The 24,639-nt window shown below is 40.7% G+C and overlaps 1 protein-coding gene across 1 annotated transcript; it reads right to left on the reverse strand.

Moving 5' to 3' along the window:
• Nucleotides 1-4,637: 4,637 nt before the first annotated feature.
• On the reverse strand, nucleotides 4,638-23,240 carry LOC131089743 (transmembrane protein 68-like). The gene is made up of 7 exons (XM_058034686.1): nucleotides 23,155-23,240; nucleotides 19,244-19,574; nucleotides 16,729-16,893; nucleotides 11,184-11,377; nucleotides 8,960-9,020; nucleotides 6,995-7,134; nucleotides 4,638-4,987 (listed from the first exon to the last, which is right to left on the reverse strand). Exons 2-7 carry the CDS (start codon nucleotides 19,569-19,571, stop codon nucleotides 4,883-4,885), a joined length of 993 nt encoding a protein of 330 aa, XP_057890669.1. The 5' UTR covers nucleotides 19,572-19,574; nucleotides 23,155-23,240; the 3' UTR covers nucleotides 4,638-4,882.
• Nucleotides 23,241-24,639: the final 1,399 nt, after the last annotated feature.

Consider the following 24,639-nt stretch of genomic DNA (forward strand, 5'->3'; position numbering starts at 1 on the left):
GAATTTCTTCACAGAAATGATCTTTGGGCATTGGAATGGGCTGCCCAGGGAGGTGGCGGAGTCAACGTCCCTGGAGGTGTTTAAGAAAAGATTGGACATGTGGCACTCAGTGCCATGGTCTGGTTGACACGGTGGTGTTGGGTCATAGGTTGGACTTGGCAATCTGAAAGGTCTGTTCCAACCTAATTGATTCTGTGATTCTGTAAAAGAGAACAAACAAATGTTCCTTGGGGTCTCCATTTCTGTTCCCACTTTGGGAGTAACTGAAAGAAAAATAAGTTGCTCTGAGCAAAGTGTAGACCTAAGAAAACACTACTGAAAGAAACAGAAAAGCAAATCCATCCAGAATATATGAAGATTAGCCCCATCTCCATCCCAATTCATCTGCCACAAATTCTGTATAAAGATGACTCAAAATTGTAAACCTCCCTGATTTGGGACATTCCTTTCATTAAAAGGAATTAGGTAAAAACGTTCAATTACTTGCCTTCTATTTTTTTTAATTTTCAAAATCTTCTCTGAATAATATGTGTTTTGTTAGAACTCTGGCATCTCACGTTTCCAGAGCATGGCATGATTTTAGCAGGAAAACAAGGGGCAAAGGTGATTTGAGAGTTGTGCTGCATTCACTCATTACAGTAACTGGTACAGAGGGACAAGGCCCAGTGGAACAGGAACTGCTCTACAACACCCGATTCAGCTCCATGGTGGAGAAAAAAATATTGGGTCTGCTTTACACATGCAGCCTAATTCCAAATGGCATCTCACCTTGCAATGTTTCACACACAGGCAAAAGCGAGAAGTGTTAGTAAACGCTCCAGGTTTTAAGAAAAGGCTCCGCACAGTTCAGAAGTTTGTTACATCCTTCTGACCGATTCTGTGACATAAAGAGACAATTCTAACAATTTTAAAATGTTTCAGGAAGCAACAGATGGTATGCATGCAATGTATGCTGTGACAATATTCAAGGTTGCAAAGTGGAAAATCTGCAACCATGTGTGCAATGCAAAATTATGCAAAACAAAAGCAGACAAGAAAATACTGCAAATAACCTATGATGAGAAAAGTATCATGGAATCATAGACCTGTCTGGGTTGGAAGAGGACCTTAAAGATAATCCAGTTCCAATCTCCCTGTCATGGGCAGCAACACCTTCCACTAGACCAGGTTGCTCAAAGCATCCTTCCAGGGATGAGGCCTCCACAACTTTTTCTAGGCAACCTGTTCCAGTGCCTCACCACTCCCACAGTAAAGAATTTCTCCCTAATATCTAACCTAAACCTACTCTCTCTGGTTTAAAGGCATCCCTCCCTTGACCTGTCACTACATGGCCTCATCTAAAGTCCCTCTCCAGCTTTCTTGTACCACCCTTCAGGTACTGGAAGGTGCTCTCCAATGCCCCTTTGGAGCCTTCTCTTCTCAGGCTGAACAACCCCAACGCTCTCAGCCTGCTTCTTAAGAGATACTTCAGCCTTCTGCTCACCTTCATAATTTTGAGACGATAATTTCTTTTGACTAGTCCTGAGCTCAAAAAAAAAAAAAAAATGAAGAAAACAGAGAAGTGTCATCAGATTATCTCTTCAAGTTTTAGCCGACACGTTTTGGAGAGTTATCTTACTTAACATGCATTTTCAGTACGACTATGCTCGTGTAGCAATTCCGCGCACTCCTACATTTACTTTTGGTATGGCAATTTTTTGATGCCAAAATAACACCAAGAAAAGCATCCTAGCATCCATGATGGGCTTAATAGGGATTAAGCACTGTAGAGCTAACACAGTGTCATCATAGCCATATCTTCTCCACAGAATAATAGGATGAAGCAACATAATGCTATACTTGTACAGCAAACCCCACACTGGATGAGCCACACAGTTGTGTTGACAGCGCTGATTAACTGCTCTACCTTGCATTTGCAGAGATTAATTTCATGTGAAAGCATCCTAATAACAGACGTTCAGACTGAGCTCTGCTATTACACAACAGGACAGTAAATTGGCCAGTAGGAGATTTGGGTCTTGTTCAGAGATAATGATGAAGACCTGTCAGTACAGCAGTTGGTCTATTTCCAAACAACCTAAAAATGCATATCCTGCTTATGCTGCTCACATGGCAAAACATGTAATGTCTTCAGTGTATCTAAAGGCCAACCAGACAATCAGTGGTTTAGTCTAACCCTGCTAAAACTCCCTTTGAATACTTCTGCTTGATGCACAGTAAACCAAATCAGCTAAAAGGACGCCAGGTCTATGAGCTTACTTGTGAGAGTATCCATTCATGTCTGCCTATTTTTCAGTAAAACTAAGTAGGCAGTCATTCACACCCCAAATATATACAAATAAACTTTACTAGTCAGTATTTATAGCCTATTTTCTGTTGCATAACTTTTAACTAAAGTGGTACTGCAGCACTTGTAAAGGCCCTCTGCAGCACAGACTGCAATTATTAAAACTCAGATCTTATTGTTTATGTGACTTTTTTCCTTTATTTCACTGTTGTCTGAATTATTTTTCCTTTCACTCCTTATGGGGTTTTGTTCCTTCCATCCCTATTCAGTCACTGCAAGGCAAGAAGGGAATCTCAGGGGTATGTAGCTGCTCAAAACCACTCAAGGTTCAGCAGGACCAGCCATATACCCATTCCATTTAGTTCAAACACAACACAAAACTTCACAAGTCTGTTCCAGTTGTCAATTTTATTCAAAAGGTGTCTTCTATATATTTTTAATATATAGAAATAAATATCAAAGGCCTATACAAATATGAACACTTATAGAATACCAATACTGCCCTTCATTTTTTTATACTGATCTTTCAATACATAAGTGGACAAAACTGCAGCAAATAGCCCACATACTTAATAAAATAAATTTTACAAAATCTCTGGTAACAATGTCTGTCCATGTCTAACAGAACCTTTTAGATTGAGTTCTCTTTTACATACATGCAACCTCAACACAAAATACGTTCAGCTTTGAGATGTTCATAACACAGACTGATGTACATTTTCCTCAAGATGGACAGTAAACAAAAGATCATACTTAAGTTATACTTCAATGCAGGAATTTAGCATTATCCTTTTTCATGACATGCTGTCTTAACAGTATTTTTGAAACACAGTCCAATAAATTAAAGGGAATGCAATCTTGCCTTCAAGTAAAACCCAGGTCACTTAAACTTCAGAATGGGCGTTTGCTTTTACATAACGTGATTCTTCCCAAAGCTTTAAAAATTTTAACACCACGTAAAATGTTTTTGGTATAAGATAATGTCATAAAGTAAGCCTTTTGCTTCCTGCGAAACACATTTGATAGACAATTCCCCATTAAGTGATATTTTTCTAACACGGGGCATCACCCACATGCAGTTATGCAATGTCACTAATTTACACATTTAAAAGAGCATAAAGCAAAGTATGTGCTTAAATGGTGAGAGGAATGACTACTGTATCAAATACAACTGCTCCTTCAAATGTTGGTTATTTGTTGGGTATCTTTTTGGCAGTGGGTACACTTTGCTTTAAGAAAAGGTCACACACCACCAACATTGAAAGGCAACCACATCATATAGCAAAACCCTCTTTTTTTCTGAAGGAATCTGTACTCATCCCAGAACTAAAAATTCCCAGATATTAATTTATGAACTGTAGATCAAAATTCCTGGGAACTAGAAGAACTATTTCATGTATTTCCTATACGAACAATAAAACAATAGGCTTTATCTAAATAAAAAATATAACTTTTTAAGTGCACAAAAGCCCAATCTTGCATCTCTCTCCTGTTGATTCAATTGTTTTCACTTAAGGAAAATATACAGAACTTCCCTCTCATTCATTATTTAACTTATATAAATAACTGTTTGAAGAATATATTTAATAGTTTATTCACATACTAAATCTTAAGGGTATTTGGGAATGTCAATTCTGTTTTTCAAAAAAACTACTGCTTTTACAGTGTTGTAACAATTTTCTCTTTCCATCAAAACAAAGATTTTTGAGCTTAAATTACTAAACAGTATTGTCATTTCTACTTCTTGATGTTTGAATGCTTGGCTCATTGTTTCAACAGAGAATATGGAGATTCACTGAGAAATAAATGGGACAGGTGTCTTCTCAAGGGCGGATATCCAATATGCCTTGGCTTGGAATTGCAGTTGTGTTGTAGGGTTCTCATTCACAGCATCGGAGTGGTTTCTGGTTTCCATAACAAACCTCCTTGATCACTGTAGTTCTCTAATCAATTTTCACTCCTCTGAACCTTTTCTGAGCTCACCCAGCAAAATGAAACACTTTGCAACACAGGTTTTGCAGGCATTACTAGAGGTTCTTCAGGCCAGAAGTGGTGGACTGTTTCCCAGCAGTATGAGAGTAACAATTTCAGGACAGTTTTCATATGTGTTGTATGGCATTAACTGGCCCACAAAATCTCCTCACATTGATGAGGGTCAAGACAGTAAGACTCCAGGTCTGCAGAGGGTTTGACATTCAGGTTAGAGATCCATCATGGTGGGGATGGGAGACAGTGACAGACCAAAAGGGTGACAGACCAAAAGGATGACAGACCATATACATAAAGGCTTGCAGTATTATTTGAAAAAAAAACCCAAAAACAAACCCAGATCAACAACCCAGACACTTCCAAGGTAGGAATGCATTTATCAAAAATTAAAGTTTGTTCCATTATGAATGATTTGAAGTTTGGGTTCCTGAGCTTGATACTGGACAGGGGAAAGGGCAAGGCCAAGGGACTTCTATCTTAAATTATACAGCAGTATCATTAGGACAGTATTTAAAACCTATTGTTAGAAGTATGAATAATTTACAAATGTGACTTTAAGAATATTATAACTAAATAGTAGTTATAGAAGCTTAAGCTCAGAAGACCTTAATCGTCTTTCTTTTGTGTTTGAAATCGTTCCATTAAAGCCCTAAATATATTTCCTGGTATTTTCTGGTGTTTGTCTATGAGAGCTTGGACTGCTGCTTTTGTCTGTAGGGAAAGAAAAAAGGTTTTGGTCAGAAAACCTCATTTTCATACTGCTCATATAATAGCACAGTTTCTAGGCTCTTTTTAATCCTTTCAAATATGACAGATATATTGCAAATTCAAAACACTGTTCTTCCATATTTAAGCCCAGAGGATGTGATTGTGACAACATTGCCAAGAAACAGACCAATAAACTAGTATCTCTTCTGCGTGACAGCTGTGTTCACAAGCTGTATTAGTGATACACGAAAGTCAAATGACAACAGAGTAAATTCATGAAGAGACTTAGGGCTATAAAGCATGTTAAACACCTGCATGATGCACTGCAACTCAAACTCCTGCCTATGCCCAGATTTGCATCAATAACACTCTTCCAATAGGCACCACCTTGATTCTACACCTGCTCAGAAGCAGCACTGGAAACACCATTGTGTCTCAGCACATTTGACTCGTACAAAGTAATGCCCTCTGGCCCCAAGGCCCCTGAAGGGTCTGGTCCTGTGACACATGCTCAGGCCCCTTAGCTGCATGTGACAGCAGCCTTCACTTTCACTCAAAAAACAAACAGGCCAAGGAGTCATGGCAGTTACTCTTATTACATAAAAGCTATATAGGAAACATGTAAAAGCAGGGCAACATGCAAAAGGTGGGTGAGAACACTTCCTATTCTGCCTAGACAAGCACAGGCTAGGGAATTCTGCCAGAAACAGAACAACAGAGATTTGCCTCTGTAAACCAGCGGTCAGCAAGGGCAGATATTAGTAGAATATTGTTTGTTGGTACAAGCTCCCACTGTTTATATGGAGTAAGTGATCAAATGATATGTCCTGGGACAAGGACTTCATACATCTGGTCCTAAGTGATTGTACAGATCTAAAATTTGTATTAGGTTAAAAATTTGAGCTTTATGTTTTGCTCTATATAATGGGAAAATGCATACGGTGCCATTGCCTGAAACATGAGATACAACTTCAAAATCACTCTAACTAAATAGGATTCTAGGGAATTCACATTCTTGGGGCTTTATTTAGCAGAATCTGAACTCAAGTCAGAAAATAGTGACGGTTGGCATAAATGTAAGATGTCAATGCATGTCTGAAAGTAACTTAAACACATTCTCTGCTGAAAGGTAGTTCTGAAGTCCTGTCAGAGTGACCCCACAAAAGAAACAATCAGTGTTCCATAACCAGGGCCTAACATACTGCAGACAAACATTTTAAGAGTATTTTTGCAGAGATCTAATCATAGGATAAACAGACAAAGAGAAAACTGAACTGACACCTGCATGGTCAAGAAAAGTCTCTCTCTCAAATGAAATTTTTAGAATATTTTAAGTGATCATCTGTGGAGTTTTCAAAAATACCTGCTTCAGCCCACTCCATCTCACTGCTCCACCACTTAACTGGTTTATGTCTTTGCACTGTGAAATCTATTAATAAACTGAATGAACATGAGGACCTGAAGATCCTTTCTATAAGGCATGTAAATCTGAATTAAGAGGAACATTTAGAAGTTAAATTGCTGGGCTTGAAGCCGGACAAAATAGAAACATACTAGACGAAGCAGTGAAATTATATATTCTTTTCTTTTATTGTATGTAATTCCAGCAGTTTGTGAACATAGATTTGCTATGTTTGAAAGGCTTCCTTAGTATCTTTATGAAAACACCAGGAAGCAGAATGCTTCCTCTTGGGTGAAGTGCTTCTCTCTGTCAACTGAGAACTGTCTTGTCTGACCAAACTTCTTCAGTCTTTAAAGCAAGTTGTTTCTCAAAGCAAATATAGGGTGCAATTAACTTTATAAGACCTAGAACATCTGCAAGTTGCAGTAATAAGAAATACCCAGCAATTTAATTTAAGAACAACAGAGTTAGGTAAGTACAAAACTTACCATGATTCCACCAGCTTCTATAACTGGCTTCTAGACAGAAATCTCTTGACAAGACTATTGCAGTGGTTTTTATCAGAACATTCAGTATTTTAAATTTACATATATAGATATCTCTCTTACCTTTGTAGCTAGCTCCTCAGCAGTCATATTTGGTTCATATGGAATAGGTTCTCCAATAAATGTACGAAGCTTGACAGGAAACCCCCCGTACAGAGGAACTACTGGCAATCTAATACGCTCATATAGCGACCTAAGTATTTCTAATATGAAAAATATGAAAAAAATATGATTGAAAACGGGAGAAGGAAAGGTGGGGAAGGGAGAAGGGGAGTGGAGAAGGATAAAGGAAGGAAAAGTGAAAGAGAAAGAGAGAGAGAGAAAGACACTGGGATTATTCTCTAAACTTTTTTGTCCCCACTATGTCTTAACATTGAAACTGGCTTGCAAAGTAATCTAGCTCCCAATCCAAACTCTGAAATAATGTGGCATCTCAAGTGCTATCCTACCTTGACTTTCATTTCCTAAAAGCTGCATTAATGCTTATCTCAGACTTATTTCTACTCTAACTTGGTGTGAAATCTTTCCTCCAAAGAGCAGCTGAAACGAGAAGAAAGAAGAGGAGAGAAATTCAATAGCTGCCTCTCTGGAGAGGGAGAGAATCTTACACAATATAGGTTACAGGTTCAGCTCATTTGACAGGTTAGAATTAGAAACTAGTATTGGAAAACTGCACGTTCAGTCCCATTGAGGTCTACAGGATCAGAAATAGCCTTATCTGCCTAAAAGTCAGTCATGCTAACATACTGAATTGCTCTTTCATATCACACACTGGTTGCAGTTAAACAACAAAAAGAGAGAAAAAACAGGTATTTCAAACAGTTCTAAGAGGACACACTGTTCTCCACATGTCTGGGCACATCCCAAATGTACCCAGAAGAGATTCTTTGAAAAATAAGCACTAATATTATAATTCTCAATTTCAGACAAGGAACTTCATTAGCTGGCATGCTGGCATAAGAAACTCCTTGCTGATCAAGATGTGGAATTTTCTGTACACAACCTATAAAAACAAAGACAAAACTACTGAAACTGGAGTAACACCTCCAGTGATCAAGAAATTACACTCCTCTAACAACTCTGTTGTAGAATGCAAGGAGCACAAATGAATTTGGCTTCAATTTCCTCTGTTTGGGATTCTCCTGAACACAGCAACAATTAATTGCTGTTGATTTTTGTACAACATGACAAATGTGTGAATTATTCCAGCTTCTGCATCTGAGGCCTTGGCTTTCTCCATGCAATATATTTCTCCTCTTATACGGAGGGGGAGAGAAACAGAACTGTGCTGCCCTGCAGCATTCTGATGAAGGTGACAATGCCATACTTGAGGCAGAACATGTAGTGTGGAGACTTGTTCAGGCCCCTCTGCTAGACAGTAACTAAGAGATATAAAAAAGAGGGAGTTTAACACTAGCAAATGAGCAGAGATGTGGGCATCTAATCATCCCAGAGATGGACCCCTCAGACAAAAGACCCATCTATTCATTTTCTGGCTGCAAGTTCCACAGAGATAAGGAAGAAGAGCTGCCAAATGCAAGGTTTTGTGAGGAACCACAGGTCTAGAGCAGAACAGAAAAGCAACTACAGATTAAATGTAGTTCAAAACAGTCAAACTTTGAGTACAGGAAGAGGTGTAAGCACAAAGCTTTAGGAAAACAGGAATAATGTGTCAGTTGCCAACCTGTTTGCTTTGCTTCTTAACAGACTGCAGGAAACCTAGGGTTGGCCTAGCAGATATAAGCAGAGAAAAAAGTGCCTTAAATCTTCCTGCCTTTTTCTGGCTCCTTTTTTCTTTCTTCTACTGCTTGTGCAAAAGAACACTTATGTGGAAAGTAACCTAGATGAGCCAATATCACATCTAATGCATACAAATATTAAATCCTAGTAACATCTCTGAATTCTACCAGAGAGCAAACATCAAGAAACAAGGCTGTGTTAAATCTCAAGTTTATATGAGGATTATTTCTACAGATAGGCTAAACATACATGGAAAAATAAACTACAGAAAAATAGAAAATATCTTACTTATTCCTCCTAATGTCCTAAAGCCTTCTCGAACATTTTGTGTAAACATAGGAATGATGGGCTAGGAGGGAAAAAAAATAATTAAGAATTTAAGATAGCACTATCTAAAAAATTTCCACCTCACTTAATTAAAAGGCAAATTAATTTCAGAAGTGTTTCTCAGACAAGGATATATAGAGGGTAAAACAGGTACTCTGAAGTTCTTCTGTGACCTTCTGCCATGAGGTTTCAAACTGAAGAATACTACAAGATTCCAGTGAGTCACTGTTTCAGCAAGTCTATTAGAGCAGTCCAGAATTTCAGAACCTATGGAGCTTTCAGGTGTCCCTGCCCCCATCTAGCAGTTTCTGCACAGTTGTGACTTAAGTGCTTAAACCTCTTACCTAATTTGTAGTTATGCTCAAAGGGAAGGAATCACAGGATTGGGACACTAAACTTGTCTGATTCCTCTCTGCTATGCTGATGGTATTGCTTCACACTTGATGTGTCATATTCAATGCATGTCCATGACTTATTTCTGATGATGAGTACTTGGAATGGTGTTGAATATTTCAAGTTTTTATTGCTGTTTTTAAAATTGCAAACAGCTGCCAAGATTTATAAGAACTGTGAGGGGGTTAGCTATTATATAAAGTTTTTCAATAGCATTTTATAGTATGTCCCCACAACACACAGCATCATCAGAAATACAGAACTCTTTACGGGATTTTCATGAACTCAAATTATTTTAAACTTTTTAAAGACAAGCATGGGGATGAGCTAGCACATGTAACTTTCCAGACATGCATCAAGTTTGGGGTTTCTTGAGAGGAAAAAAAGGTCTGTAAATAATTACAGAGAATAAAAGGAAGTGCAGTTGCCTAAATTGAATGCATACAAATGTCTTTATTCTTGAACAATCTTATTTGGAACATCTTACTTTCGACACAGAGACAGAAATTTTTGTTTATATGATAGAAATTCTGGCAAAAAATCTGTTGAAATAAGACAGCTTCAACACATTGAAGGTCCCAGTTTTAGACAAATTTTTCTGATATTTCAGACAAATTCTTCTTTCCATGAGGAGTTCTGCTTATGATTCAAGGTGACTTAAAAGTTCATCTTTAATCTAAATAAAGATGCTTTTCCCACTTTCAGTCTGTCTCTGTCACTCTTTCTATTTTACTGCATCTCTCAGGGATTTTTTTTAGGGGGGAGGAAGCTACATACCTTGTGAGTGCATAAAGGGAACCAACACACATTCAATTAAATAAATGCAACTAGCACAATCACAGCTGAATCTCAAGCATAGCCTTTCACATGCTATTGTAATACATTAGTAAAATCTAAACCTGTTGAAAATACCTGCTTAAACAGTGTTATTTTCCTTGTGAGAAAAGTGATGCACACTTAGGTCTTAAAGTATTCTATTTCTGTGTAAAATCAACAGATTGAACTAGTCTGTCTTTGACAGTAGCTAAATATAAAACTCCTGGTGTGAGACTTGCTTTTAAATTAGGTATATGCAGACGTATGGACATATGCACACATCTTCCAAGTACGAATCTAGAACAGGAGGGATTCTGAAACGATTACTAAAATAGTTACAACTCAAATATATCTCACACTGTTTTGCCTCAGCATTTGGTCCGCTATGAATAACTACCTGCCTGCTGACCAAGCCCAATGCTGTACATTAGAACTGAAGAGTTCACACCAGTGACCAGCCCTGGACATCCCCACTACCATAAAATGCCAATACAGTACACAAAGTGTCAGTGAACCTATACCCTGCTGGGTCACACCATGCCTCAGTGACAGAACAAACAGAAACATGGAGTTGGACTCTATGATCCTGATGGTCCCTCCCAACTCAGCACATTCTGTGACTCTGATAGGGTTGTTTCCCAGCCATGCTGGTCAGGGAGGGCTAGGCCACCACAATACTAACCAGCTATGTATAAAACATCACATGCTTATAAGGAGAAACCATCTTGTATTTCATCTCTTGTTGTTTTGAACTCTGGATTTCCTAACCACACTATGCTTAGCTGACTCATAAGCCTTCTTATCTATCAAAAGCAACAAAAAGAGTCAGGAAATCTAGCTGTTAGAGCAAGTAGACCATACTCATGACAGTCAGAAATCTAACATCAAATACATGATAACCAAAACAGCTTTCTCTGGAAGAAAGTACTAATAACTTAGCTTTCTTTGCTTCTCTTCCATTACGTGTCATTCTTACCACTTTTGCATCAATGGCCACCTGAGCAAAGCCCTTCCGATCGCTCCACAAAATATTGTACGTCTCATCGCTGAAGAGAGCTTCCCGAACTCCTCCTGGGGCAATGGCCAACAGATGGCCCTGCTGCAGAGTCCTGACACAAGCTTCTTTTGGTCCATGTATAACTCCAAATACATCAAGTAGTATTCTGAAACCTGCAGGGGTAAGATAACATTAATTCCAAAAGTGTTAATTCATACTACCAGGGATTACAGATCCCCAGCACAGAACACTATGGCTAAAATTTAATTGTCTAATAAGCTGTGGCCCACAGTCCCCAAGAGGGACTGAAGCATTAAGTCTAACTTACAGATTTTGGTCTGCAAAGTTGAAGATTTAGAGGTTTCAGTGGCTTTTTGCTATAGTAAAGTCAGGTGCTAACCCACAGTCAGGACTAAACTGAAAAAGAACTGTCAAGCACTCTGTGATATCTTTCACATGTCCCATCAAAGGAATTGTTTGACTCAAGGGCACTGGCTCCTTGCCCAAGCTCCACTGTTCAAACACAGCACAGTCCAAACAGAGAGCAACAAGAAGCAAACTAGGAAAGCTGTGGTTCTGTTTTGCGAACTTCAGCAAAGAACAGTAGTGCATAAGGAGGAGAATGACAAAGAAAATGCATCATTCTCTGCATTATGGATCACTACAGCAATTGACTCTGGTTCAGTCTGTGAGTACCTGGATGGCATTTCATACAGAGAAGCACCTGGTAAGCCTCAACTGGGTACACTCACCTTCTCTTAATATTGTAACTGAAGTCTTTTACCTAATGTTACCTAAACTCCTCATATCACCTTGAATTTGACATGCCATTCAGACTGTACCCTTCAAGAAACAGTAGAACATCAAAAATTTGCTACAATCATCAACAGGAACACATCTGATCAATTTAGACAACTAGCCTGTTGTTAAAGGACATAGCTACCACAGACCTCTGTTTGCAGGAAATAAGTCCTGTTTGGTTGGTTCAATAGATTTTAAACTTAATACAGTACTTATGAGTAGTGCATACCAAAACGGTAACTTTGGATGACTGGGCAGTAAGGAAACATAATTTCTCTTCCTTGAAATTTTCCACAGAAGCAAACAACCTTATCAGCCATAGACAAGGACAAAGAACTGATCTAGTCAAGTTTGCCTCTTGGTAACAAATGAACAGTTGTGACTATAAACACACATTTGCTATATACACACACATGCTAAAGGAGAGCCCAAAGAAAGTTAAGAAAGTTAAGAAAGTTAAGAAGACAGAGGTCCATCTTCTCTTAGAGCCTGCATAAACTAAGAGCTTGGGAAGAAAAGCATCAAGCAACACATCATTAGTTTATTCTTAACTAAACTCTGATCTCTAGTCTTTTTAACTGGAGTGAGTATAATTCTCCCAATTCATCTCCATACCCAACTGGGATCTGTCCATACACATGACCACAGAACACAAGCTGCATTACACCTGTCTCATATTTTGCTGTGCCTGCCTCACACACTGCTGATGACACTCAGTCTTCATCCAAAAGCATTTGCATTGAAGAACACCTGGAATTGAAAGTCATTTCTTTCAGGTGCTTTTTTTGGGGGATTTTTAATAGCTGATTTTTACAATGCTTGACATTCCCAAACTAATTAAAGCTCTCTGGAATGTACCTGGTGGTAAAAGCTGCCAGTCTCCAAGTCCTTTCTGTCAGTGAGCTCAGGAGACAGACAAAACAGTAATTAAAATGGTTGAGATGAACAGGAAAAGAGACTCCAAGGAAGCAAGGACTGTGACAACACTGTTTCTGCATTGGATACACTGAGGAAGGGGTAAGGGGGAGAGTGTGTGTGACAAAGCAAACACCATGAGTTTGTCCAGTTCATTTATCAGTAAAAAAAAGCACAGAATATTGTCAGAATACAGACAAAAAAAATGTACTAAAGAATAGTCATCCAGGGAGGTGTTAAGTCCTCAGAAAATTTCTCAGCTGTGTATCCCCCTTTGATTAGAATCAACTTTATATTCTGAGCAGTGCTTCACAGCCTTGCCAGCAGATCACACATTACTATTGATATCTCTGCTTCAGTACCAAAGAAGAACCTGGCTCCCTTAAAGGAGCTGAGAGATGCAATCTGACACAATGGCCCAGAAAGGACAGCCAGTGTACCTGTATCCAAGACTAAGGTCACCACAAAGTTAAAAGAAACACTGGGGTAGTACCAGGTAGCACTGCATGAAAGGAACCAAGAATCTGTTTTTCCATTTTAAATAACAAAACAACTCTCTAAATTATCTAAACACAATTTTTCAGCCATACAGAACATTTTCTTCCAGACACCAAGAAGTTCAAACTTAATTTTATTCCACCCGAACTCTGCCCTTTGCCCCAACACACTCTTCTCCTATTTTCCACAAGACTGTATTGGCAGAAATGTTTGAAAACCCTTTGAAGAGCACCCAGTAAGGCACATAATACTGCTCTCAACTTGTGCACTACGTACACTTTTCTATCTTGGCCCCAGTGACTGTAATATCAGGGCTGTCAGCTACTGGATAGCAAGGATGTCATTGTTTTCCCCTTTTCCTTTAGGATCCCAACAGTGAGGAACCATTTAGACCACTGAATCCAATCTTCCATAGTTGTAGATAATTCACACATATATAGGTGCAGAGCATCTAGTCCACAAGATACTTTGAGACACATTCTGCATGTAACAGACAAGAAGCCAAAGCTCCTTTCCTCTGCAACATCACAGGAAATGGACTGTCTTAGTTACATAAACTAGCAGGCAACCTTTTAAAGAGGGCTCCTAGATGACTTCAGGAAGCAAAAATGGCCCATACTATAGCAGAGAATGATGGAGAACAACACAAGTGAAATCTCAGTCCTCTCTGAATGCATTGGGAAAAGGCTTTTTCCCAAACTTAGAGAAGTCAATGGTTTTCCAAGCACTACACAGCTAAGAGTCTAAAGGCAACAGAAAGCAGGAATATTTGGTTTGTTTTTTCCCTGGCAAACCTCTAGTTATAAAAGAGGGAAAAAAGAATTTACATGACCGTATTTTATATCCTTCTCCTCCAAAATGTAAGAAAAGCATACTTAATACTGACACGATTTTGACACATCCATGTGTGTCTAAACAGACTCCAAATGCACCATCACCCTGTCCCATTTCCCCTGCATTGAGCATTATTAACTTTTGGTTAAAACATCTTCTGAAAAGGCATCCAATTTAATCTGAACGCTTAATCAAGATCAGACAGCCTCAGTATTAGGATAAAATTATGCAGTCTTTCTGGTTTGATTCACAAAGGAAGCAGCATCTACCTAAGCTGTCAGTCATAGATTACTGTGCTTATTTTGAAACAATCCACAACATTTTCTGGGGTCTTTGAACTTGTCTCCTTGAACAGCCTTAATTCCTTCACAGAACCAGAGAATTATGTAGATAAGAAGGAAGTTGTGGAGGTCATCTAGTCCAGCCTCCCACTCAAAGCGGGTTCTACTAGATCAGGCTATTTAGAGCCTCACCCAGCAGAGTTTTGAAAGTCTGCAAGGATGGAGATTCCCCAAATTGCCTAAGCAATCTCTTCAGGTGTCTGATCACTCTTGTGGTAAAATACCTTTCCACATGTCCAATCAAAATTTCTTGTGTTGCAACATGTCTCTGTTACTTCTCAATCTATCACTGTGCACCTGTAAGAAGAGTCTGACTCCCTCTTCTCCCCACCCTCCCACTAAGTCACTGAAGACAGCAACAGCATCTTTCCACACCCTTATCTGGTAAACACCAAACAAATACAGTTCTCTCAACCTCTTTTGGTACACTTTGTGTGCTCCAGACCCCTAAAATCCACTGAACATGCTCCAGTGTGTCAGTGTACTCTCTACCAGGGAGTCCCAAACTGAACACCACATCATGGGATGTGCTTGCACAGGTGCCATGCCAAGGGAAAAAAATTTCTTCACCCAAACCGGTGGCTACATTCATGCTACAAAAAGTTCACCATGCAGTTAATCTTTTTTGCTGTAAGGGCACACTGCCAACTCACATTCAGCTTGTTGTCCACTAGAATCTTAAGTCTTTTCCTGCAAAGTCTCCTTTTATCCAGAGTACTGTTGCACAGAATTGCTCATCCCAGCTGCACAGCTCTACATTTGCTTTTGTTGAACTTCATAATATTTCTGCCACTTGAATTCTATGAAGTCACTCTGAGAAGAAGTGATGCCCAGTATATCAGCAGGTCCCCCAGTTTGGTATCATCAGTGAATTTCCTGTGCGTGCTCCAGGCCCTCATCCAGGGGTACTATAAAAACACTACACAGCAGTGGTCTCAGTATCAATCCCTGAGGAATGCCTGTAGCTGTTGGCTAGATGTTGTACCACTAAAACCAGTTCTTCAAGATCAGCCATTCAGCAAGGTGTTTCTGCAATGCTACTGAATATTTGGGGGACTCATAAGTATACTCCCACTTAGAGCCTGATCTTAAAGCAGAAAAGTAGCAAAATATAATGCCCCATTTGATAAACATCTGTGCCTATAAAGATACAATACAGAGCCAAATCTGCATCATGAAGTAGGTTATATTAGTCACCTGTATGCAAAAGATTTGATGGCCACTGATAAATGAATCTGTTGGCAAAAGCAGCTGTAGAGGCAAAGCAATACTGTAATCAGTATGAAAAAGCTCTTTTCAGGAACTAAGGCTGAAATAAATCTATACGAACAAAAAGACAATTTTCTTATATGAGTTGGTTCTATTAAAACCACCAGTACACTACAGGATTCTCCTTGTAACATTTGTGATTGACAGGCCTTTAATTACAAATCAAACTTGGGAAAGAAAGTGGGTACTACTGCATTCCATACAGACAAAAAAGCCCCCCTCACATAATTAATTTCACCAATTGTCAGTGCATTTCAACAGGCTCTCCAGCCAAAATCTTGCCCTAAACATATTTTTCATTTTCTATCTGCTTCTCCTCATGTTTCACACAAACATGTTGAACACCTCTCTAGCTTTCCTCCAAAACACATTCTACTTGAAACAGTCTTCCTGGGCACAGGTTCCACTGCCTGCCATCCTCAACTGGAAAAGAGTTGGGTGGAATAAGAAAATACACTATCTCTTCAGACTAGTATTTTTAACTTATTATGGGCATTTGTTCCAAAAAGTTTAATTCTTAATCAATTCACACCACTCATTCTGCCTATATTAATGAAAAAGAAACATTTTATTGAAATCTTTGCTAATGATTAATACAGAGAACACTGCTTTTCCTAAAATCTCCTTTTCTTTGTTTCTAAACACCCTAGAGTCATTGGAAAGTGTTGCCCAGACAGGACTATGTCCCATCCTTGCATGGGCCAGTCTCGTTCTTCTTTGTAAAGATACTCTGTTCCAAAACTTTCACTAAATTTGTCTGAATGTCTGTTCTGAAAGCTGTGCTCCTGCAACACAATTTTTATTAATTACACAATTAAAAAATTCAAATAATTCCAAAACTGCTTGTTTATAATGAAGTGTGTTACCTGGTACTCTAAAGACAAAATGATCAGCTACTACGCAGCAGCGCCTCTTGTTCATTATATGAAGTCTTGCTGTGAAATAGATATAGTCCACAGGAGTAGCTCCATGATAAAACACAACAAGTCCTGGTCCTTGAGGAATATTTTCGACACCATGAAGCTCATAACCTGTTAGGAGTTAAAAATGTAGCAGGTGTTAAACTTTCATACAATTTTATCGCAAAGAAACTAACTTTGCAGCAAGCTGGCAAACTAAAACCAGCATGGATTGAGAAGTGATAAGAGCAAAGTGACCAATAATAAATCAAGAAATAACTTGCAGTATCTACAGGAAATACAAGTTGCTTCAGAGAAAATACAAGTTTCATTTAAGGCACCACACTTAAGGAAAGAGAAAAAAAAACCAAAAACCCAGCACTAAAACAAAACACCCAGTCACACTATTTCAAACTGTATAATTTATCCTAATTTTTTCTGTTCACTGTATTCAAGGCTGCAAAGTCATCTGAATCAATCATTCAAAAGAAATCAAAATACAGACTGGAGTGGTGAAACAACTATTTCAAGGTGTTATTAACCTTTCAAAGTTTATTGCCGTCAGTGACTGTTTTAGAAGATTTGACATGATATCACACATTTTCATGTCTCCTTTTACTCCAGGATATGAAGCTTATCTTTGCTGCTTCTCTCCAAGTTATACCTGTTCCAGCTTTCCATCACTATATAATAAAACTATTTGGGACTATATAGGTCTAGCTGAAAAATACGTAAACACACATAAGCTTCTTCCTGACCTCACATTTCTATTCAAGTCACAGGGCAGAATATATTTAATTAACACAAAATGCATCAGTTTAGAACATACTCAGTTAACACCCAGTAGCACTGCTACAGTATCTTTTTTACAATAAAATAAACAAGCAAAAAGAAAACACCCCAAAAAAACCACCCTCAACCAAATTCTGTCACACCTTCTAAAGTTAATCAGGTCTGCAATTCCTATTCCATTAATTTAATTCTGAAGGTACTCTTGGCTCTTCTCTGTTTTACTGTGGAGCTGCAACACATTGCAAGTGTATCATCTGTCCCATCCCAAGGTATCCTTACTGTACTCCATGCCAGCCAACTAACACACAGGGAATTGGCATAATACATGTAAAGTTACAGGTATCAATCAGCACATTTGGGGCTTTTTGGTTGTAGGGTTGTTGTTTTTTTCTCCTCTTTTTTTTTATTAATGCTGTTAGATTTCAGGATGGAAAGTTCTTCTTATGATATCCTGATGAATCAATGAGGGAAAAAATAACTGGAAAACATTTCATTCTTTAGCAAGACAAGTGTATAGATAAGAGGGAAGCAGCTGGCAGGGCAGAAAAAAGTCACAGCTCTCAATGAGGGACCGGATAAGAATCTTCTTGCACAAATAAAATGTCAGACCTTATGAAAAGAAAAAGTTACTAAGGATTAAAAGAGCCAAGGTTTTAAAAAATAATTTTCTTGTGAAAAAAAAGTAAATAGCTTTTTATTGTGAAGTGAGCATTTTAAGCTCTTTGATGTAGCTGTTGATTTTGATGTAGTGTACTTTCTTAGATTTGAAAGTTACATCTTAGTCTTACAAAGCCTGTCTGATACAGCTGCTGCACCATCTGGTTATCAATGCCTTGAAAACCCACTTCTCTTTGACTAGAGAACAAATAGAGATGATTTTCAAGAAGGATTTATTCTTTATGTAAATTGTTCTTAAGTATCTCTTTCTCCTTTAGCTGCATCTAGACTGAATGACTCTGAAAGAGACTTGTGATTTCCTTACAGAGAAAAGCCAAATCATTTATTAAGTCTGTCTTCATAAAGAAATAATAGCAGAAGGACAAAGAACAAGGCCCTTAGTTTTGACATTCTAGTAGTGAAAGCAGTAGTCCAAAATACAAAGATAAAGAAAAAAGTAGGGTTCTGTAACAGTGTCAGGCTCTGAAGCTAATTTCAAGAAGGAACTAAGTGCTCCTTTTAGCCATCATTTGGCATTTCATGTAAGACTGGTTAAGTGCAATTAAACTATGCTAACATGTGCTGGCTGACATACTAGCTATCAGGGAACTGGCATTAAACTTCCAGTCTTCACATATTAACCCTGAAATGATACAGTTAATTGATCTAGTTTTTAACACAACACACATTTCAGGTCTTCTTCAAATGAGGAAATCCAGGAATTGTTATAAAAAGCATAAAATGGAAAAAAAAGGCACTTAAAAAAATTGTGCATATATTCAACCGGAACAGAGATGTCACTTTATAGCAGCAAAGGAATAAATGCATAAGACAAAAAACCTACATTCAAAAAAGTCTCAATGTCTTTTTTTTTTTCTGTCTCAAGCACCACTGACAGTCATTCATAAAACCAAAAAAGACCCCTGAATTGGCATGCACCAGCAGCAACAATCAGGCATATCGTGATAATCTTGAAAACTAAACAAAGAATAAGAGCTTCAGAAGTTTTAATGAAAGGTCAGATCTCACTTACCATGCCATATTCTTCCATGTCCATCCCATATTGTTGCCAACATTTCTCTTGCAGCTATCCAAACATCATGGGAATAAGCTTCCTTTATTTCATTCTTCCTTTTATAAATATGAAGCCAGAGAATGGAAACATAGAAGAGAACGACAATAACTCCTGGAAGTACAAAGACTACTACAAGTGGAAACAGCACCCATAAAATGTAAAATGCATAACTCAGATAATCTCCAATATCCTCCACACCAGTCCATTCTTCCAGAATGTAAGTCAGGCAAGTTAAGTAGGACATAGATGTCAGTCCTGCAGTACAGGATTCATTTCCACCTGTCATCTCCTGTTTAAAATAAAATTTTAAAAAATTATATTAATAAATCTTTCAAAAAGATAGATCTGTCTACACTGTTTAATCATTTAATAAACCTCTCTTATGCATTTTATTAATATACTATTTACCCCACATCCCAGCAGCACCTATTAGAAACATAAGAGTTTACACAGCAAAACTTTTACTTGACATTTACAGTCCTTTTCTTTTGGGTACTGGAAATGCTGACAATTCTAATGGAGAAAGATGATGCCACTGCTTAATTTCAGGCTAGGATTTTATCTCACTGAAAACTGTTCAACTTGCACAGACCCAGAACATTTATACTCTTGCCAATACCAACTATTACTGAATTTTTGAATTTCAGATAGCTGTATTGATTAGTCTAATTTAATGTTACAATAAAATAAAACCTTCTCTCAAGCACTAACTACAACAGTAAACAGCACAATCTCAAATCCAGTGCTTTAAAGAAAACCTACTGAACACTTCCACTCATTATAAGCCTAGGACATCTTAGGAAGAAGACTCTCTCAAATAAGAAAGTCTCAGCCCTGGAGAGACCTTAACTTGTACAAGGAAATTTACTGATAGTGACAGGTCAAGACCCAGAGCACAACACTGAGAGGCAGCAGAAAGGACAAGGGAAAAAAGTTCACAAAAAGTCCTCTTTAGAATTTTAACTGCTCTGGTTTTACTGTGGTTATTCATAAGAATCTCTCCAGTCCAGTACCAGCTCCTAAAAAGTTACCAGCCCACAGAAGTCAAGCCTGCAATTTCAGGCTTACTGTAACTCTGGAGCCACATTTTTTTTTTCTTAGCTTTGTACAATTTAGGGGACAACTTGCTATTCATATCACCTTATTAACACAGGACAGCCTGAATGCTTGGCTATGTTAACTAGAATACTTGAACAGCAAACCTCTGGGTACAAAAATTATTCTAGGCTAGAAAAAACTGGTTGATCAATATTCCAACTTCTGCTAGTCAGGACCAAGAAGAAAAAATGTTCCAACTGCAAAAGAGGCTTGTAGAGAGAAATGGAAGAACAGCATTTCTCAGAATGAACTTAATCTAAGCTTGAAGCTGCTGTGTTTTGTTTATTAGAGTGTGACTTACAGCAGGTATGACTGCAAGGCTCCTATGCCTAGACAGACACGTATGTCTAGCACTCTTTTGCTCTGGTTTTGCAAGAAACAAGAGACTGAAATACAGAAGATAATATTGCTTTCAGAACACCAGTGACAACAAAAATTACAAAGCAGATCAATTTTACTCCACCTTTGCTAAGGAACATTGAAACACATACTAGAGTAGAACTCATTTCACTTATTTTCCTACCTCAATTTTCTCTCACATTCTGATAGAGCAAGGATGTCCCTTTCCCTTTGGTTTTGGAAATCAGCCTCTACCCACATTACTCAAGGTACCTAGCTCCTATTAATAAGAAAGCTAATCTTTGCTCCCACAGTCCATGGCTGTTCCAAACTAAGTCAGGCTTACGACACTTTCCTCCTCAGCGTGTTCTTGAGGACAGTGTGATGGGCAGCTGATTTACCTCCAGCCAGTACAAGCACACAGCAGCACTGACACGTCCTTCACTGAATTCATGCACCCCAGTCTTTGGGGTGTGAACTAGGGGGAAAGGATGGGAGAGAAAGTGTGTGGGAGAGCAAGAGAAAGCTCTTTTTCATTCCAGTTGCCAGAGCTGAACTACAGAACCTGTCAGGCAGCAAACACCCACAGCAAGTGAAAGAAACACAACTTGTGCGACCAAGCAAGATTTCGGAGTAGCATTCAACACCACAATATTAATCAGATTGCTATGTCTGGACTTCTCCAATGGCTCTACCTACCACCTAGAGAACAATATGGAGTATGGATTATGGCACAGAAGTATTTTTTCAAAACTGAGAGGTGATTATGTAGCTTAAAAGAAGACTTATAGCTATACTCTCTCACTTACTATATATTTTTAATTGTTTATGGCTTTACCCAAACTCCACATCCTCCATCAAGTAAATTTAAAGTCCTGTTCACACATGTCAGTCTTGCAAAATATTACACGTCCTTTTGCCTGTAATGCTCAATGCAATACCTCCAATGCAATCACCACAGTTTTTAAAGTTTACTTGCATATCTGTGTGCTAACTTGCAATAGAAAATAAGATCTCACATCTTCTGTGCTACCAGCCACAGAGGTAAGAGCTAATGCACTGCCTTCCCTCAGGAACAGCGATCAAATCTACCCTGAACAAGGCTGCTTCCTCATCTTGAGGAGCATCACAGGATAAGTTATACTGAAATTTGTACTGTCCAACCTCTTCTTAATTAGCCAGATAGTTCAGGTTGTCCAATGACATATCCAGTCCAGTAGTATTCTGGACTGGATCTCCATGGATGGAGATCCCACAGCTTCTTCAGGCCCCTAATCCAGTGCTTGAATACCTTCATGGAGCAAATGTCTTTCTTTGCTAGAGTTCCCCTTACCACACCTTATATGTGCTGCCTCCTGTCCCTTTGCTGTGAAAATTCTACTTCCCACATCCATTAAGAGCAGCAGTAAGGTCATCACAATGTGGGTGCTATGGCAGTGAAGAAGGGAAGGCATATTATGATCCAAAAACCCCAGAAGTTCCACATTGAACACAGGTTCAATATAGTTCTTATGTGCCACTAACAGATAACAACACTTCTCTGTTCCAACTTGCCGTGGAGCAGTTCAAAATACACGTTTTTAAGTTCTAACTTGCTAATGTAGCAGCTTACCTTTTTCACTAGTTCACAAAGACACAATTTCTCGTTTGACTAATTACAGTGCACACCAACTTATGCTTACACTTCAAGCTTTATGATGTGGAAACAAGGCTAACACACAATTCCCGTCACTGACTTCTGCACATGACCCAGAAAAGTCCTCAACTAAACTACAACGGAGGCCCTCGGCTGCAGGGGGCAGATGCTGGGATAAGTGAGACCCTACAGATCAGGACAGAAGGAGCGACTATGGCCAGCAGCCTGCTCTGCCGTAAACGACACAAGCACCATTTCTGCATACGCAATGTGCAAGCGAAACCTCTGGAGGACATGCCAGTGTTTCCAAACTAGAAAGGCACTGAGAAGCGGCAGCTACGACACGTCCCTGCCAGCAGAAACAAACACACGGCAAAGGAGGGCGTTTCTACCAGAATTAGCACCGCCACCACAAGCACACCAAAAAAACCTCAAAACAAACGAAAAGTAGCAGAAGACCCTGATAATCCTGCTGAAGCCACCTGCGACAGGAGAGAGCCTAGAGGATGGTTTAGCCCTTGTTTTGGCCCAAGGACAGGGCGGGCTCTGGTGCCGGCGGGCGGGCGGCCGGGGGAGGTCGGGGCTCGCTCTCCCGACCAGAGGGACTCAGCCCCGGCCCGGCTGTCGCCGCCAAGCGCCCCCGGCTCCCACCGCGCTCCGCCCGCAGCCCTGTGGCTAAAGCAAGGCCCCGAGCTCGGCGGTGACACAGGCCACCACGGCGAGCCACCTCCCGCCCGGGCATCCGCGGGCCAGGCCCGGGCCGGGCCCCTCCACCCGCCCGGCAGCGCCCGCTCACCTTGCCCTGGCGGCGGCGGGACCGGCTCCGGCCCCGCGTCCCTGCCGGGGCCCGCTTTTACTCTCCGCCCGCCGCCCCCGCGGAGGCCGGGTGCCCGCGGGGCGGCCGGGCCGGGGCGGCTCCCGGCGGGGGGCGGGGGCGGCCGGGCGCCCTGCGGAGCGGGGGCGGCGGCGGCGGGGGCGCGCAGGGCAGCGGGAACTCCGCGCCGCCGGGGGCGCGGCAGCCGCCCGGACCCGCGTCCGGCACGCACCGCCCGCCGCTTCCGCCGCGGCGGCACCGGGCGGGCGCCGCCAGGGGGCGCGCGGGCCCCGCGAGCGGGAGGGGCGGGGCGGCGCGGGCGGAGGGCGCCCCCTGGCGGCGCGGGCGGGAGCCCGGAACCACGGAATTCCAGGGGGGATTGGGCTGGGAGAGGCCGCCGAGGTCATCGGGACCAACCCATGGCCGAACTCCACCTTGACAGCTGGCCCGCAGCAGTGAGCGCCACGTCCAGCCTTTCCTTAAACACCGCCAGGGACTCCACCGCCCCCTGGGCAGCCCATTCCAATGCCCAATCTGTGAAGAACTCCCTCCTCACGTCCCACCCAAACCTCCTCTGGTGCAGCTTGGGCCTGTGTCCTCTCACACTGTCCCTGGTTGCCTGGGGAAAGAGGCCGAACCCCAGCCGGCCGCAACCTCCTTTCAGGGAGTTGTGGAGAGTGATAAAGTCATCCCTGAGTCTCCATTTCTCCAGATTAAACAGCCCCCAGCAGCAGGCACCCACTGCTCACCCTCCTGCCTTGAGCACCACATCCCTCCCATCCACCCCTTCCCTGGTACCTGCCAGGTGGGTGCAATCCTCCGCCTCCAACCCCACTGGTGTTCCCACAGCAGCAGCAGCAGCAGCATCCATGCCTGGCACCCACTGTAGCCACTGCAGTATCTCAGTGTTCCAGGCACATTCTGGTTCAGACACGGCATTCACAGTGCTGTTAAGGCATTCCTGGTTGCCCAACAGCTGTGGATGTAATCCCTGGATTTAGGTATAAAAATTAAAAAAAATAATGGATTTACAGATAAAAATCAGTCAAAGAAGTAACTAGTGTTCCAGCTGCACTGGGTGCAGCTCCAAACACACGGGTATTGATGCAGATACCCTACCTGCTGGGATGCCATGGAACACTGCCATGGCTGCGCCCTCAGCCTTCGGTGGGACGAACTTGGCCAGCTCTTCCAGATCCCCTCCTGCTGTGCTTTTCTGACCAACTCTCTTCTACAGGTACATCATCTGCCTGCTGGACATCTGCAGCTGCTCAGTTGAGCAGTTGCACTCATTTCACCGTGTAACTGTGTGCATTGTCATCCAATGAATAATTGTGCAGTTGTACACACTCTTTACTGTGTAACTTCTTCCAATGCCATCCCATTAATGAATCGGTCACAGCCCCAAGCCCACCAGAGCTCAAGAGGAATTCTGACAGGCGCATGGGGTGAGGTGACTCTTGGGGC

This window comes from Melospiza georgiana, chromosome 1, assembly GCF_028018845.1.
Source record: "Melospiza georgiana isolate bMelGeo1 chromosome 1, bMelGeo1.pri, whole genome shotgun sequence".
Classification (NCBI taxonomy): domain Eukaryota; kingdom Metazoa; phylum Chordata; class Aves; order Passeriformes; family Passerellidae; genus Melospiza; species Melospiza georgiana.